This window comes from Belonocnema kinseyi, chromosome 9, assembly GCF_010883055.1.
Source record: "Belonocnema kinseyi isolate 2016_QV_RU_SX_M_011 chromosome 9, B_treatae_v1, whole genome shotgun sequence".
NCBI classification, from domain to species: domain Eukaryota; kingdom Metazoa; phylum Arthropoda; class Insecta; order Hymenoptera; family Cynipidae; genus Belonocnema; species Belonocnema kinseyi.
The window spans coordinates 123459723-123478168 of NC_046665.1; the positions used below are offsets into that span (position 1 = coordinate 123459723).

At 27.6% G+C, this 18446-nt stretch overlaps 1 protein-coding gene across 4 annotated transcripts in view; it reads right to left on the reverse strand.

Annotated features, from left to right (window-relative positions):
* Positions 1 to 18446, reverse strand: part of LOC117179923 (fatty acyl-CoA reductase wat-like) — a 143884-nt gene that overhangs the window by 57767 nt on the left and 67671 nt on the right. For 2 of the 4 annotated variants that reach the window (XM_033372143.1, XM_033372142.1), the window contains exons 11-12: positions 14950 to 15213; positions 8878 to 8993 (exon numbers count right to left, since the gene is read on the reverse strand). In XM_033372143.1, coding sequence (XP_033228034.1) covers positions 8903 to 8993; positions 14950 to 15213 — 355 coding nt within the window. In that variant the 3' untranslated portion in view covers positions 8878 to 8902. Of the gene's footprint in view, positions 1 to 8877; positions 8994 to 14949; positions 15214 to 18446 lie in introns of those variants that run through there. The other 2 variants (XM_033372145.1, XM_033372144.1) reach the window with 1 other exon arrangement.

Sequence of the window (18446 nt, forward strand, 5' to 3'; positions counted from 1 at the left end):
CGGGATACTTATAAGATACTACCATGATTTTTTCAGATTTTTTGGTCCAAAAATAAATTAGGCCAAAAACCGGCCTTACCGACCCTCCCCCTTTGCATTTGTATTTTCTTCGAATTTTTTTTTGTTTCAAAACTTGCATCGGAACAAAGCAGAGACATGTTCTTTATTACCTCCTCTTTCATTTGGTTACGTGACCCTCTTGTCACATGGCCTTAAATGATCATTAATTTTTTTAATTGAAAATTCAATTGTTCCATTTTTTGTTAAAAATGTCTGTGTTTAGTTGAAAATTCAACTATTTTGTAGAAAAAGTTGTTTTTTTTTGGATGATGACTTATTTTTGTTACTTAAAATTGAGCTATTCCATTCATGGTTGAAATTTTATCTTTATAAGTTACAAATTCAGCTTTACACTTGAAAATGTTTTTCTTTTCAAATTCGTACATCTTGGTCGAATTTAACTATTCTTGATATGAAACCAAAATATTTTCTATTGAAATATCACCATCTTTTGTTACGAATTAATATTTTTAATGAAAATTCCACTTCTGGGCTAAAATTTTAGTGAAAACACATTTTTTTGGTTAAGGTTGATTATTTCAAACAAAAAAAACCACCTTTTTGTTTAAAAATTTAACTACATTTTTCCTAATTTTTCCACTGAAGATTCAAGTATTGAATTTTGAAAATTGATCTTTTTCAGTTCAAAAGTAGCATATTTGGTTGAAAACAATGTTATTTATTGTAATATGGTATTTTTTCAGAAAATTAATCTTTTGTTTGAAAATTCATATTTTCCATTAAAAATGCAACCATTCCAGTTGAGGATTTATCATTTTAGTTGCAAATTCATCACTTTGGTATTTGAAACAAAAAAAAATTTATATTCTTGAAAATACAATACTTGATTAGAAAATTAGGGAATATGAAGCGTTTAAAATTGAATTTAATGTAATATCAACGTTAATTTTACTTAAATCTTAATTTAATTTAAATTATAGGACGATGTGTTTTTTGCCATTTAACTCAAATATGTAATAAGTTTTAAAAAAGGAAAAGAGTTTTTCAAGAATTTATTTCGCGTCGCCTCCCAAATCAAAAAAGAAATAAAATAAAATATGACTTTTAGAATATTAAAAGATTTAAGAAACGATTAAATTTAAAAGATATTTCAAATATTTAAAAATAATTATGAAAGATTTTTGGTAAATAAAAACATGTTCTTACGATTCCGCTAAAAATTTTAAAAGCTTTTTTTATTACTAATTCCGCAAAATATTTCAAAACAATAGAAAAATTTAAAAGGTTACCAAAATCATTATAAAAGAATTTTAAAGATTCGAAAATCCTACAATTGGAAATTTTTCCATATAAGATTTTAATTTTTAAGCTGACAATTTAAATTTAAAGAATTTCAAATGGCAAGATTTAGTAATAAAATGTTGTTTGAACTATTTGCAATGCAAATATTTTATGTTATAATTTGCGAAGTATTTAGTTAAAAAACATTTAATTTTTAATTGTAAATTATATTATAAAGACAAAATGGCAAAAATACAACAAGAAAAATTTTTTAAGTCGAAACTCCAACAGAAATGATTCTGACGGCCCTGGTTATTTATGGTTTTCCGAACATTTGCAAGAAAAAAATTTTAATTTCTTCTCAGAAAATTATTAATGTTCGTGGTGTTTCAACATTAACGCATATTTATTTTTCCACTTATTGACGATTCACAGATGCAACTCAAATGTTCACGTCACTTCTGTTTCTTTAATCAAAAATTTATTCTTAGACTACTCTTAAGTCAGAAATTTCACAATAAATAATTAAATTTAGTGTGATTAATATCATTCTTTTGTAATTTTGAACTTTACGCGGCAATAAATAGGTTTAGTAAGGTCACGCCGCCAATTGGACACTTCTGGCATCATTCTCTAACTTTTTGCTACACGCACGATCGTTTTTCGAACACATTTGACCACTGTGCACAAACTATACCTTTTTATGTGAAATTAAATTTCGGTTAAATGGACTTTAGACGAATTGGATACCTACCTACTGATGTTCATCAGAGTTCTATGACGTGTGTGCTTTAAGGTCAATATTGTCCCAGTGGGCACAAAGTTTGGCGGCTTCTTTACGACATCGTTACGACATCTTCACGATAACTTTACGACATCCTATGTCCATGTCGTTAAGGTGTCTTTACGATATCGTAAATACGTCGCATGAACTGACGATATCTTTATGACACCGTAAAGACAGCGAAACGACATGGACATAGGATGTCGTAAAGATGTCGTAATGATGTCGTGAAGACGTCGCCAAATTTTGTGCGCATTGGGGTGTCATCAATTAAAAATAATGTCCAATTGAGCAAACCCAGACAGCACAAGAGTTTGCGGCAAGCTTGTCTAAACCTTGCGATGCTAATTCCGCAACCTTGCATTGCAAGGTTTAGGCAAGCGTCCCGCAAATAAGACAATGTTCGTTATGGGGAAATATTACAAGGCAAGACTGAGGTATCATTGCTATGGAAATATTCCTGCAAGCTTGTCTGCAATATTGAGGGAACATTGGAGGAGGATTCGTGGGCAAGCTTAATTCCAAATTTCTTTTTTAAGTTCCATACATCATACGTTTTTGTAGACACGTAAAGCGGCATTCTGGGAGAACATTAAAAGACTATTGCGCAGCCCTAGGTGCCATGCCAAACTAATGCGCAATGGATCCAGTTTAAGATTGTCAGGCAACGTTTCCTCAATCTGGCTTCGCAATATTCCCAGTAAGCACAAAATTTGGAGGCGTCTTTATGACATCGTTACGACAACTTTACGACATCCTATGTCGATGTCGTTTCGGTGCCTTTACGATATCGTACAGACATCGCCATATCATACGACTTATTTACGATATCGTAAAGACACCTTAACGACATGAGCATTGGATGTCGTAAAGTTGTCGTAACTATGTCGTAACGATGTCGTAAAGACGCCGCCAAACTTTGTGCCCACTGGGTTGCCGCAAGACAGACATTTTTTTATTTGCGGGAAGCTTCTCTTAAACTTGCGATGCAAGCTTCCGAGACTTGCATGGCAAGATTTAGGCAAGCTTGCTGCAAACTCTTGTGCTATCTGGAAAACGAAAAATAGGGTCTTCAGGAATATGCTCAATTATATTTGAGATCCAATATAATCCGCAAAAAAGGTGCTGGTTTTTGTTCACCTGTCTTTTTGTGTAAAAAGAATGCGATTTTGTGTGGATTGACGCAATAATAACCATGGCAATTATCAAAAACATTGCAATAATATAGCCGCAACCATAAGCTGGCAAGAATGTTTGGTCAGGAAGGCTAGGAGCAGTGTGGCGGGAATTCTGTTTGAATTTGAATTGATTGTACGTTTAATTTGCAGCAACACTTTTCAAAACTATTTTTTTTATTAAATCACGCTTTAGTCGTCTTATTAATATAATTAAATTAAATTTGAGAATGAAAATTAAAGTTTCTAATTAATTTTCCAGGAATAAAAATTTTATCATGTGGATTGAGAAATTATATTTAATAAAAATGATGCGCGCGTTACGGCTAAGAGAGCAAAGTACGCGCCGGAATCTAGGGGCAAATTCCTTCAAACGTCGGGTTTCAAAAGGGACGAGGAAATGTTTTTAATTTGTTTAGAAATCGATAACGTTTAAATAATTTATACAGAAAATTGCAATTTTGTATAATTATATTTGGTTGTCGTCCTGGAGAAAGTGTTTTATCTTCCACTTTTTCTTTTTGTCCCATTTTCTAAAAACATGGTCTCATTGTCTTAATAACAATTAAATTGTATAAAAATACATTCATGCTACCTTCAATTCAATTTATAATGACTTTTATTCATGACTTGATATAATTAAAATATCTAAGAATCACAAAATTATTAAAATCTGGATAAAATCGTCAATAGTTTTCACATGAATAGGAAACAAATTTTTCTTGGCTTATCATTTGATTCGTTATCACCCCAATAAAAACGTTCAATTCCAAATCATAAATACATATTTTTCTGAAAATGATGAAAAATACCAGTGCATAAGTGTGAATCAGCCAGTCCGAGAAAGAAGGGAATTATTTTTGGCATACTCATAAACCTGTTGATTCCCATTGGCTGGTTTTAACACTTCCCCTTGGACCCAACGGGCACAAAATTTGGCGATGTCTTTACGACATCCTTACGATATCTTTACGACAACTTTACGACATCCTATGTCCATGTCCTTAAGGTGTCTTTACGATATCTTAAATAAGTCGTATGATCTGACGATGTCGTAATGATATCGCAAAGACACTGAAACGAAATGGACATAGGATGTCGTAAAGTTGTCGCAAAAAAGCCGTAATGATATCGTAAAGACGTCGCCAAATTGTGTGCCCGCTGGGGAGTATTTACCCAGTGGGCACAAAGTTTGGCGACGTCTTGACGACATCGTTTCGACATCTTTACGACAACTTTAGGACATCCTATGTCCATATATTTAAGGTGTCTTTACGATATCGTAAATAAGTCGTATGATCTGACGATGTCTTAATGATATCGCAAAGACACTGAAACGAAAGGGACATAGGATGTCGTAAAGTTGTCGCAAAGATGCCGTAACGATGTCGTAAAAACGTCACCAAATTTTGTGCCCACTGGGGGGTATTTAAATGAATGGCTTGTGCAAGCCCCCGACATCCCAAATATTAGAGCAACCTATGGATTAAAGTACAATTACTCCTCAGAATTAAAAATGTTCATTCTTTTATTCTACTACTTAAACTTTACTATTGTTTGTTGAAATCAGAAATGAAGATTATGAAAATAAAATAATAGTAAAATTTGAAGATATTCAGTAAACTTCACTCATTAAACTCTGAATTCGAAAATCTTGAGGAAAATGGTTTGTGTCAATGTCGTCTTCGATTTAAGCAATAAATGTGAATAATGAGGAAAAATATAAGCAACGCTTAAAATCAGAAAATGTAAATTAGAATTGCCCATGTATGTTATCAGGCCTAAAGTTTTTCTTTACGACATTCCTAATTCAAATGCACGTCCGTAAATCAAATATTTTAAATATCAGTAAAGTAATCGAAATTTACAAACTCTGAGTTCTTTAACAATTTATAATCTTAAGTTGAATACTGTGCTTTTCTACAAATTTACATACCACACCAAGAAACAATCGATCAAAGAGATGAAACCAAGCTCTAACCTCAAAATTGAATTGCCTGATGTAACGCTTTACATACTAGATTTACATCTTTGTTAAATACTTAGCGCCTACTCCTGTTTTGAATAAAGTCTGCATTTGAAAGGTAAAATTGGTTAGTTTAAATATTTTCTGTGTTAAACGATGTTTTCAACTGCTTGGGTTGAAAAAAAATAATTTTACACAAAAAGTATTGAAAGGAAACAATTTTTCACTCCAAATACAGAATTCATTCAAAACAGGATTAGGTACTAAGTACCTAGCAAAGATATAAATCTAGTTTTTATGGTGTTGAATGAGGAAATTTAATTTTGAGGTTAGGGTCTGGTTCGAATGCCCTTAAAACTTACAATTTAAATGTGTTCGATGTTTCAATGAATGTTTACATTATCTTTTCAAAAATTTATTGCGTCTGTTCTTACCTTTTTTGCTAAGTATTCCGTCCCAGTGGGCACAAAATTTAGCGACGTCTTTACGACATCGTTACGACAACTTTACGACATCCTATGTCATTTAGTCCATGGAAGCGATGAAACCACTGAGAATCAAAAATTATTTGAAAATTGATGTAGGTTAGGGACGAGAGTCGGAACATAGAATGAAGTTGGCTGCGCACGAAGCACGAGACCCGATGCAGCACGAACACATTCGAAGTAGCACGAAATTAAATTTTTTCACTGTGCCTAACTTTTTTCACTCCGTCAATTCACATTTTTCACTGCACCCGTCAACTTTTTTCACTGTTGCCCAGAAAGGTCAGCATTGCGCATGCGTCACGTCAATAGCCAAAAATAGGTCACTTTTTACACCAAAAACAGGTTTCGTTGAAACATTCAAACAATTTCAATTCATAAATTTTTTTAATTTGAACTTGTCTTTGTGAAAATTGAATTATTATACTTAATTAACAACAATTTATATTCGGTTAAAGAAATCAATCAGTTAATAATTAGTTAATTAGTTTATAGTATAAAAAGCAGCAATAAATTATTTTTATTGAAACGTAATAATAATTTTTATACTATATTTTGGTGAAAATTTGAATTATTAGTAATATTTTTAAATAATTTAATGAAAACTTGAATTAAACTGACATATATTTTTAAAGATTAAATTTAGATAATTATTTAAAAACATGGAAAATATTTTTAAAATTATGAAATTGGAATAGTTGTATATTAAATATAGATATACTTTTATCATAGATACAAATCATGTCCCGTCCCAGGGGTCACAAAATTCGGCGACGTCTTTACGACATCGTTACGATATCTTTACGACAACTTTACGAAATCCTATGCCCATGTCATTAAAGTGCCTTTACGACATCGTAAATAAGTCGTATGATCTAAACACGTCTTTACAATATCGCGAAGGCACCGAAACGACATGGACATAAGATGTCGTAAAATTGTCGTAAAGATGTCGTAACGATGTCGTATGGACGTCGCCGAACTTGGTGTCCACTGGGGCATTAAATAATTTACTTTGATTAAATCATTCAAATAATTTTTATTTAACATTTATATTTTTCTTCAATTTTAAGCATTTGAGAGCTCAAGAAGGGACCAAAACTACTTTCTATTTTGTTTGTTTTTTTCAGGTTTGAATTTCTACTAATAGGGTGGTTTTTTTGTACATAGGTGTGTGTTTTTAAATTTTTATGAGGCGCATTCAAAAATATGATATAAGCACAAAATCTGGTGCATTTTGTGTTTTTTAGATATTCTTTTTGACAAGAGAGTGATTTTTGAACATAGGGGTGATTTTAGGATTTTTGTCATGCATTCGGGACCTCAAAATAAGCTCAAAATTTTGGTATTTCTTTTTTTTAAATTTCCATTTTTGCATTAAGAATATTTTTATTTTTCTTAGGGGTGGTTTTTGGAAGTTGGTTGTTGGTGCGTTCAAGAGCCCAAAAAAACCAACATTCCGCCGTGTTTAGATTTTTTTTCATTTTTTATATAGGATTTATTTTACTTTTTTTTAGTTTTATTTTATTTTTATTGTTTATTTCTTCATTTTTTTAATTTCAACTTTATATAGGAATCAAGTGAACAATTTTAAATTAAATACCGTTAAACTGCGAAATTAAAATTGTTTAACTTACATAAGTAGTACAGTTAGAAGATAGAAAAAATATAAATCCACGCCATTAGATTCAATTACTTAAATTGAAGAATAAATAAACGAATTTTTAATTCACAAAATTATGCCATTATCAAAAATGTTATGTCAAAAGCAATAAAAATCGAATGTTTTAAAAAAAATGTATATCAGAAAATTAATTTAAAGTAAATTAAAATTAAAATTAATAATTATAGAAAATTGCCAATTTTTTCATTGATTTTCATACATAAAAACATGCGTTTGTTTACGTTTTTTTAAATATTATCTTAAAACTATTTTTTAACCTAAAAATTCTTTTAAATTATCCCATGCTTCTTAAGAAAATTCCTATATTTTCTTTAAACATTTCAAAAACCCTAAAACGCTTCAAAGTCGTAAAAACTCCCAACAATGGTTGAACTTTTTTGGAATAGGTTAAAATTTTTAATTATTTATAAAATTTTTAATATTTATGATAATTATTCAAAAATTTCTAAAATTATCTAAAAATCCTTCAAAGTTAAAAAAATTGCTTTAAATTTTGCAGACTCATTTTCAACCATTTTGAAATCCTGAAAATTTTTTACAAATATTCTCATGAAATAATTAATTCAAAATAAAAAATAATGTGCAATTTTCACGAATGTTAATAATATTTTTATCCTTTAAATGCCTTTTGAAATGCTCAAAAACCTTTTCAATGTTTTTTTAATTCTGCAACAATCTGAATATTTTTAAAATTCTTTCGAGCTTAAGATTATTTTTCAATCACCTGAAAACTTTTAAATATCTTTTCCACTTATTTGAACTTATATCTAAACTAAACATTTTTTTCATTTTATTTATCAGTCAAAATTTTGTTCTTTATTTTAATTATTTCAAATATTATGCTAAAATTAATTTTTTCAAACAAAAGAAATCAGTTTAAATTTGCCCAGAAATTTCAAGCTTTTTTATTTTTATTATCTTAAATTCTTTCAAAATCCATGAATATAATAAAAAATGTATTTTAATGTTCGAAAATGTAGATTTTGTTTAAATTTTTTTCATATCTTTTTTAGTTTTATATGAATTTGGAATTTTTTCAAAACTTCTAAATATCTCTGAGACTTACTCGAATTTTGAATATTGATTATTGTTCAATTGTGATTAACACTTTAGAATTAACAAAATTTGGCATACAAATTAAAAAAAAATTAGATATAGCAATTACCATTTTTGTTTAAAAAATCATTTTGTCGCGTTGAAAATTCAAATTTCTTGTAGATCTATTACTTTTTGGCTTCAAAATTCCACATTAAAAAATTCATCTTTTTAGTTATGAATTGCATTTTTTAGTTTGAAATACATATTTTTCTTAGAAAATTAACTTACTTGCTTAAAATTCGTTTTTTCTGATTTAAAATTCAACTATTTTCTAAAAAATTTGACAAGTTCGCTTGAAAACTAAACTGATTTTTTTAAAATTGGTCTTTTTGGGTAAATATGAAACCTTATTTGTTGAAAATTTATCTATTGGGTTCGGCTTCAAATTTTTAGTTACAAAATTATACATTATTTATAAAAAAAAGAAACTATCATCCAGATGAACCACAAAATGAAGACGATGGTCAGAAAATTCACAATCTGATGAATTACATAGAGCCTAAAACATAAACAATAAAATTATGAAAATTATGAAAATTAATAACACTAGAGATTCTCTAGGTAGAGTAGTGCCACAACTTTCCACTGTTTTGATTGTCAACGATTAAACCGGAAACATAAGTAATCAAAAGCGCGCGATTTTTAAACCAAATTTTACAATAAATTTACAATTTTGATTTTCATCTGTTGTTTAAAAGTTCGCTTTGTTAGTAGAAAATTCAGTTATTTTTACTAAAATACCTATTTTTTAGAAGAAAATTAATTTTTGTTAGGCGAATTTAACTATTCTGTTAAAATTTGATTTTTGGGTGATCTTTTATAGTTTAAAGTTCAATTATTTGGTTAAAAATTAACGGATTTTACCCGAGGTTAATTTTTTTGATAAAAGATTAAGGTTCGTAGTTGAAAATTTATTTTCTAGGGTATAAGGTACATCATTTTTATTAAAAATGTATTTCTTTCCTTAACAATTGATTTATTTTGTTAAAAATTCGTCTTGTCTTGTTTTAAAAAATTGTTTAAACTGAATATTTAACTATTGTATGTTTCACTTAAAAATTACTTTTTGAAAGATAAACTATTTTGTTGAAAATTCATATACTTATTTAGTGGAAAATGGATCAACTATTTTCTGGAAAATTAATTTTTTAGATAAAAATTATTTGTTGTCTGTTTGTTAAAAACTGAACTAATTTGTTAAAAATTCTTTTTTCGACGTTTGAAATTAATTTTCATAACTAAAAAATTCACATGTTCCATTTTTGGTTGAAAATAAATCTTTTTTTAGTTGAAAATTCAACTATTTAGTTGAAAATTCGCTTATTTTGTAGAAAATTATTGTTTATGGTTGAAACTCAATCGTTTTGCTTGAAAATTCATCTTGTTTTTGGTTTAAAAGTTATCTTTTTTAAATACAAAGTAAACCATTTGATTGATAATGAATGTATTTTGTCAAAATTTAATTTTCTTTTTTGTAGAAAATAAATTTTCGTTTTACAAAATTCATTTTTTTCGGTGAAGATTTGATTAAAAATTCAGTTTTTTGGGTAAATATTTATCATCTTCATTGAAATTTTTTTCAAGTAGAAAATTTATCTTTCTGGTTAAAAATTCATACATTTTGTTAGAGATTTGCATTTTTTGGTAAAAAGTTTATCGTTTTGGTTAGAATTTCCACCAATTTTTTACAAATTTATTTTTTTGTAGACAAAGTTTAAAATTTTAGTTCAAATTCATCTTTTTTCTTGAAGATTTAATACATGCATTTTTTTAGTCCATATTTTTAAGTTTGAAATTAAACTTTTTCGTTGAAAAATCGTCACCATCGGTGGAAAATTAATTTTTTTACTGAAGAAATATTTCACCTTTGGTTTAAAATATAAAATTGACCTTATTTTTAGTTAAAAATTCGACTTTCTTGACAGAAAATTAATCTTTTTGGTTGAAGATTTATCATTCTCGTAGAAAATTAATTTTTTTAATTTAAAATTAATTTTCTTAAATGAAAATATAAATATTCTATTTTTGGTTGACAATTTAAATTTTTTAGATACAAAGTTAACCATTTGATTGAAAATGAATGTATTTTGTCAAAAATTAATTTTTTTTTGTACAAAATGAATATTCGTTTTTGAACATACATTTTTTTCGGTGAAGGATTAATCATTTTCATTAAAGTTTTCTTTTTGTAACTGACCATTAATTTATTTTTTTGAACATTTTTCTTTTTGATAGAAAAAAAATCTTCTTTTGAAATTCATCCTAATGGTTAGAAATGAAACGATTTAGTTAAAAATTCAGTTTTTTGGGCGAAGATTTATCATTTGTATTAAAAAAAAATTTAATTAGAAAATTAATTTTCTGGTTAAAAATTCGTACATTTTGTTAGAGATTTGTCTGTTTTAGTAAAAAGTTTATCTTTTTGGTTGGAATTTCAACCAATTTGTTACAAATTCATTTTTTGGAGACTAAACTCAAAATTTTAGTTCAAATTCATATTTTTTAAATATTTAGTAGACAATTTTTTTTAATTTATATTTTTATGTTTGAAATTGAACTTTTTCCTTAAAAAATCGTCATTATCGGTTGCAAATAAATTTTTTACTAAAGAAATGTACTATTTTACCTTTGGTTTGAAATATAAAATTGACCTTATTTTTAATTGAAAATTCGACTTTATTGATCGAAAGTTAATCTTTTTGGTCAATGCTTCGTCATTTTAGTGGAAAATTAATTTTTTTTATTTGAGATTAATTTTCTTAAATGTGAATATAAATATTCTATTTTTTGTTTAAAATTTAACTTTTTTAGTTGAAAATTCATGTATTTTGTTGCAAAATCGTCTTTTTTGGTAAAAAAATATTGTTCTTGGTTGAAAACTCACCTATTTGATTTAAAGCAATTTTTATTGAAGATTCACCATTTTAATATGAAGTTCAATTTTTTGTTTGGAAACTTATCTAAATCTAATGTGTTCACTAATTTTGTTTTGGTTGAAAATATTAATTCTTCCAACCAAAAATTTAACTATTCGATTTTTTTAAAAGTTACCTGTTTCAGTGGAAAATTCATGTTTTTTATTGAAAATTCGTAATTTTTGGTAAAATAAGTTTTGTTCTGGAAATTTTTTTTATTTCTTAACACCTCTAAACACAATTTATCGGTATTGAAGAAATCAAACTTTTGCGCCCTTTATGAGGACTTCTGGTTCCGGACTAATCGCGATGCGCAGTGAGAAGTCTGTGTGAGCCTGTGTGAGTTTGGGTCTCAACTCTACCTAGCGGACCTCTAAATAACACTAAACTGGAATTAATTAAAATTACGAATTTTAAATTATAGATCTTTTCCTTATTCCTTACGAGCCACATAAGTAAAATTAAAATTGAGCCAAAAAACATTTTTTCAAACTCAGAATTTATTGAATTAAAAACTCCTTTCTAAATCCTTGACGTTTCGGTAAAAATGCGTACCTCTTTCAAAAAGTTTTAACTAAAATAAATATATTTTTACCATTTGTAATTTAAAAAAAACAATTATGATAAATAATTGCGTATAATGTAAATGTTTATAAATGAATTTTACATATTTTGAGTCGTTCCCGTACAATCAAGAATATTTCTTCTTCTGAAAATTCCTTCATTAATAGAAATGAATTCGTGATACTCAGTTCTTTGTTGTAAAATTTAATTTCTCTAAATCAAATTTAATTATTCTATTTTTAGTTCAAAATTGATCTTTATTATTTAAAAATTAATGAAATTTGTTGAAAATTTTTTTGATGAAAAATTAATTCCATTTTAGTAGTAAGCACTACCTCTATTTTTTAATTTATTTGTTATTAAAAACTTAAGTTTTTGAAACAAAAATTCAATCTCTTCATAAAATCATTAAAATATATTATTTTATTTTCAAATAATTTGTAATTGTTTCAACAATCATTATTTTTCTGAACAATTTTGTTTATCCCGAAAAATAAAAACTTTTGCTGATTTAAAGTGGGAACAACATTGTTTAATCAAGTAGTTATTTTTTAAATAATTGAAAATCATTTTAAAATATAATAACAAAGTGGTTTAAATATCAACCAAACAGTGGAATTTTTACAAAATTACTAATTTTCTGTCAATACAGTGAATTCTTAAGTAAAAAGGATTACTTTTCAACTAAAAATGGAGTGGTAAAATTGTAAATTTAAAGAATTAATTTATAAACAAAATAATTACGTGTTTAACTAAAATTATCGAATTTCTAATAACAAAATATTTGTTTATATTTAACGGAATATTTACATTTTTAGGTAAACAAATTAATTTTTAACAAAAAAAGTAAACAAATTTTGAACTAAAATTATGAATCACCCAAAAAGCTAAGCCTTAAAGAAAGATAGTTCAATTTCCAACTAAGCAGCTTGATTTTCGAACTAACAATATGAATTTTCAACAATAAATGTAATAAATGATATTTTTAAAAAAATTGATAATTAGAAATTAAAAGCAGCTGGATTTATCCAACAAAAACGAATTTTCAACAAAATAATTCAAATTTCTATTAAATTGTAAAATTTTAGAACTGAAAATATGAATTTTTTACAGAAAAGTTCAATTTTCAACTAACAAATTAATTTACTACCAAAAAGATTAGATTTTAACCAGAAGGTTGCAATTTTGACTTCCAAAGTTGACATTTTTAATGTAAGAGATGATATATTAAAACAAAAGGATAAATGTTCAACAAAATAGTTGAATTCTCAATTTAGAAAAATCGTTAGACAAAAAAATTAATTGAAATAAATTTGTTGAATTTTCAAGTCAAAAAAATGAATTTTCAACAAAGCATTTAAATTTTCAATAAAGAAGTATGACTTTTTAACAAAATTGTTGACAAAAAGTGCGCGTCCTATCAAGAAGTGACAAATAACGAATTTATAGATATTTTTTGGGATCACAATTTTTGCTAATTTATATTTTTTCGTATCGTGCCTAGTTTAACCACAAAATGGAATTTTTGATTATTTTTTGTGTAATCAAAATTTTAATTTTCGATTTTTTTAAAAAATAAAAAAAATTCTTATGATGATCTTATATATCTTCAACAAGGAAATGTTTTTCCTATTTTGACTTTTTTCATATCGTGCGTTGTTTGGCTTAAAATTTTGATTTTCGATTGATTTTGAAAATTTTGAAAATGCTATAACATTTAGATTTTTCTTTTTATCGAAAAAAGTCATCAAGATAAATTGTTTGACTTTTTTAATCCTATAAATATCCGTACAAAGAATTTTGAAATTCAGAAAAAAGTCGCTTCAGACATTTTCAAAATGCGTTCACTTTTTAGTTTTTATCAAAAATAGCTAGTTAAGGAACTCGTCCTTTCTTTTAGGACCTGAAAAAAGTGTGCTGAATATCGATTTGATCTGTTCATTTTTTTAAGAGTTGTCATGTTTAGGGACGGACAGACAAACAGACGCTATCGTAAAAACCTGATTTTCGGATTACTTTCTCAATTACTTTCTCAATAATAAATGATGAGAATGTAAAAATTGTAAGATTATTGTAACTGGTTTAATTTTACAAAAAAAGGTTTATTTTTTATGAAAGAAAATTTAAATATCTAGAACTATTTTATTCAACCTTTTTTATTTCTTGTAAAAGTTTTTTTTTCTAATCGCTACTTGGCAAAATAAAAAAAAATAAAACGATACTAATAAATTTTAGCTTAATTTGTTGGCAAAAAGATTATCGACACTTACCTTATCGAATTTGTCAAGAATTAAAGCAGTTGAGAGAAAAATAAATTTGTTTGCAGAAACATATTAGTAAATCGGGAATTATAGGACATTTTCTAATCATTGTTGTTATTCAAGTGAGAGCTTAAATTTGTTCGAAAATATTCCAAAAAGTCAAATTGTAGGGAATCTTAGCAACAAAAATTTTGCAAAAAATAAAAATTTGTTAATAAAATATTTCTGATTATTCAACATTTTTTTATAAAAAATGAACCTTTTCCTGACCACTGTTACTATCTAGAATAATTCAAATCCCGATATGGCCCCAGGCGGGGCCAGATTTGGCCCTGATCGGGATTCCCGACCGGGGCATTATCTGGCCCCGTCTGGGGCCAGATCGAAATTTCGTCACGGGTTAATCTACGAAATTATTTATCATGAGTGTTCTCCTTAAAATTACTAATTGTAATAATATAATTATTAAAGTTAAAACCTTGTGAAAAAGGTACCCATTGGCACCGAAACGTCAAGGATTGAGTTTTTTGGCTCAATTTTAGTTTAGTTTATGTGATTATTATTATGTATGATATCTCGTGGAAAGGACTGATTTGGTTTTAAATCATTATAAAATTAATTATATTTTACAGTAAAAATAGTTAAATAAAAAATCTAATCCTGAAACACTTGTTTTTATACAAAACTTAAAATTATTTTTGATTATTTAACTTACTTCATCATTCGACGACGAGAGTACTTGATGCTTTCAGGACTATTGTCAGTTTTCAATAAGAATTTGTGAACTGCATCAAAATGTATATTGGTAAAATCGTCCCAATTTACTGTTGTTATATCAAAAGGCAGTAATTTCTTATCAGTTTCTGAAAGTTTATTCCAGAGGGCTCTTATCCTGTAAGTCTCAAAGATCCAATCACGGTTCATGAAAATTCTCAACGAGTCCATTACGACTACTCCTTTTTGGTAGATTCTATGCAGACTATGACAGAAAATATTTTCGAAAAAATGATTTAAAATCTTGAATTCAAATCGCTGGAAATATCAGAAAAATATATTGAACATGTGATTTGAGAATTTAATGAGAATGTGTGAGCATTTTGAATGAGGATTTAAAACATCATATTTTCTATCTTTGTTAGTAATAATTACATTATTTGAATTTCGCGGGCAAATAAACCGGAACCAGAAGTGATGAAAAGCGCGCGATTTTCAAACCAAATTTTACAATGAATTTACAATTTTGAAGAATAGAATGAAGAACAAGATAAAATTAAATATAAATATATCAGAACTTCATGAAATATATGAAAATAAAAATATTGAGGAGAAAAATATTCCATTTTGTGATTTAAATTTAGTTTTTTTAGTTGAAAATTCAGGTATTTTTATTAAAACTCGTCTTTTTTAGAATAAAATTAATCTTTTTATTTCAAAATTTAAACACTTGGTTAAAAATTTGTTTTCTTCGTCAAAAAGTAACTTTTTCAGTTGCAAATTTTGAAGAAACTTAGTCTAAAATTGCCAGTTTTGTACAAGATTGGAACCCAAAATATATCTTTTTTATCATTTTTGTATTTTCTCAAAATTATTATTTTTTGTGAGAAAATTAATATTCTTGGATATAATATTTCGTTGAAAACTCGTACTTCGTTCGATCTGAATCATAGTTTTAAATTAAATTTCTTGGGTGAAAAATTTATCATTTTTATTAAAAATGTATTTCTTTGCTTGAAAATTGATTTTTTTAATGAGAATTCGTCTTGTTTGTTTAAAAACAGATTTTTAACTGAATACTTAACTATTTCATGTTTGATTAAAAATGCAGATTATAAAAATTCAACTATTTTGCTAGAAATTCCTATAAATATTTCATTGAAAACGTGTCTTTTTTTGTAAAACATTAATATTATTGATAAAAAATGTATTTCTATGGTTAAAAATCTACAACTATTTCGTGCAAAATTCATTTTTTGGATAAAAATGTTTTGATTGTTTGTTAAAAAGTGAGCAATTTTGTTGAATTTTTTTTTGTTTGAAAATAATTTCTATAAATAAAAATAAATATGTTCAATTGTTGGTTAAAACTTAATCTTTTTTGAGTTGGAAATTCAACTATTTGGTGAAAAATGTATGTGTTTTGTAGAAAATTAATTTTCATGGTTGAAAATCCATCTGTTTTGTAGCAAATTCGTCCTTTTTGTTAGAAAATTAATCTTCTTTGAAAAATTCACCTTTTTGATTAAAAATGCAATATTTTTGTTGAAAAATCATTTTGTTCCATGAAAGATTAATCATTTTTCTTAAAAATTTATTTGTGTGACCGAAAATTTTTTTATTTTGTTGAAAATTTCTCTGTTTGATAGAAAAATAATCTTTTTGATTGAAAATTCATCTTTATGGTCAGAAATTTAATTGTTTTGTTTAAAATTAATTTTTTTAGCTATACATTTAATATTTTATTTGAAATTTAATCTTTCTAGTTGAAAAACCATATAATTTGTACAAGATTCGACTTTTTGCTAGAAAATTAATATCCTTAATTCTAATTTCACCTTCTTTGTTAGAAATTCAATTATTTGTTTAAAAATTCAGTGTTAAGGTAATGATTTATTATTTTGAACAAAGAATAGAAAGGAAAGAGAGGGAAGAAAGAAAAATAAACATAGTGATAAAGGGTATAAGATTAGAGGGGAAGGAGCTGAAGGAAGGGGTGGACGAAGTACTAAAAAGGATTGATATAAGGTAGAGATAGAGGAACATAAGAGGGAGGTGATGACAAAGAAGAAGTTATTATATGGTAGTCCAGAGAGAATAGAGAATGATTTGACATGGGTAGAAAGGAAGATGCAGCATAAATTAAGGAAAATAGCGAAAAAGAAACAAAAAAGAGAAAGAAAACAAGGGTTAAGCATGGGAAAATACAGATAGATGGAGTATGGTGGGATTGGCATGAAGAAAGGGAACAGAGAGTATGAAATGAGGCACAGGGAATCTAGAAGAGAAAGGAACTAGAGATAGGAAAATAAGAAATAATAAGAAGACAAAAAGATGAGAAACTAAAGCAGGGAAGAATGGAAAATTTGTTACTGGCATATAGCAGGATTGGAGAAAAAGGATAGGGAGTTTATGAGAAATTTGACACAATGGGATGTAGTCATAATGATGGAGACATGGCTAGATGAAAAGGGATGGGAAAGAGTAAGGGGAAGGTTACCAAGAGGTTACAAATGGCAAGTGCAAAATTAAAAGAGGAAGAATAAAAAGGGCAGAGAAATGGGAGGAATGGTGGTGGGAGTAAGGAATGAATGTATAACAAGGAAAAATATGAAAGACAGGAAAGAACAAAAAGAAGGATTAATAGTAGAAGAGGCAATGATGGGAGGAGAGAAGTGGAAGGTAGTGGGGAAATATGTGAAAGGTGATATGCAGGAGAAAGCAAAGGAAATTGAAGGAAGGATTGAAGAAAATAAAGAAGAGATTAGGCTGATAATAGGTGAGCATTTCAATGCGAGAACAGGAGACAGAAGAGGAAGGGAATGGGGGGAAGAGAGAGGAAGAAAATCCAAAGATAAGGTACTGAATGGGGAGGGAAAAAAAGTTGTTGAAGAGCTTGGAGGAGTTGGGATGGTATATCTCAAACGGAAATATAGAAGGGGATGAAAAAGGGGAATATACACGCTTAGGAAGTGAAAGGGGAACGGTAATTGATTATGTGATAGTGGATAATGAGGTAAGGGAGAAGGTTAAGAAACTAGAGGTTGGTGAATATATTGATTCGGATCACTTTCCCTTAATAGTGACATTAGAGGGACAAAAAGGCAATAGTAATATGAGTAAAAGGGGAGCAAATGTAAAAAGTGTAGGAGAAGGGGATTGGTCAATGGAAGGAAAAGAACAGTTTAGAGAAAAAATAAAGAATATCAAAATGGAAGAAGGAAATGTGGACAAGGAGATGGGAAAATGATAAGAGAAATAAAAATAGTATTTGAGTGCACAAGCAAAAATGTAGTTAGTAAAGGGGCGAATAGAAGTGGGTGGGATGAGAACTGCAAAGAAAAAATAAAGGCGGTCAGAAAGAAAATAAGTAAGAGTATACTGAGTAATATTATCAAAAGACAGAGGAAGAGAATGAAAGGTAGTAAATAGAGAAAGAAAAAGAAGATAAAGAGAGAACATAGATATTGAAATGATAGAATGGAAGAGAGATTGAAG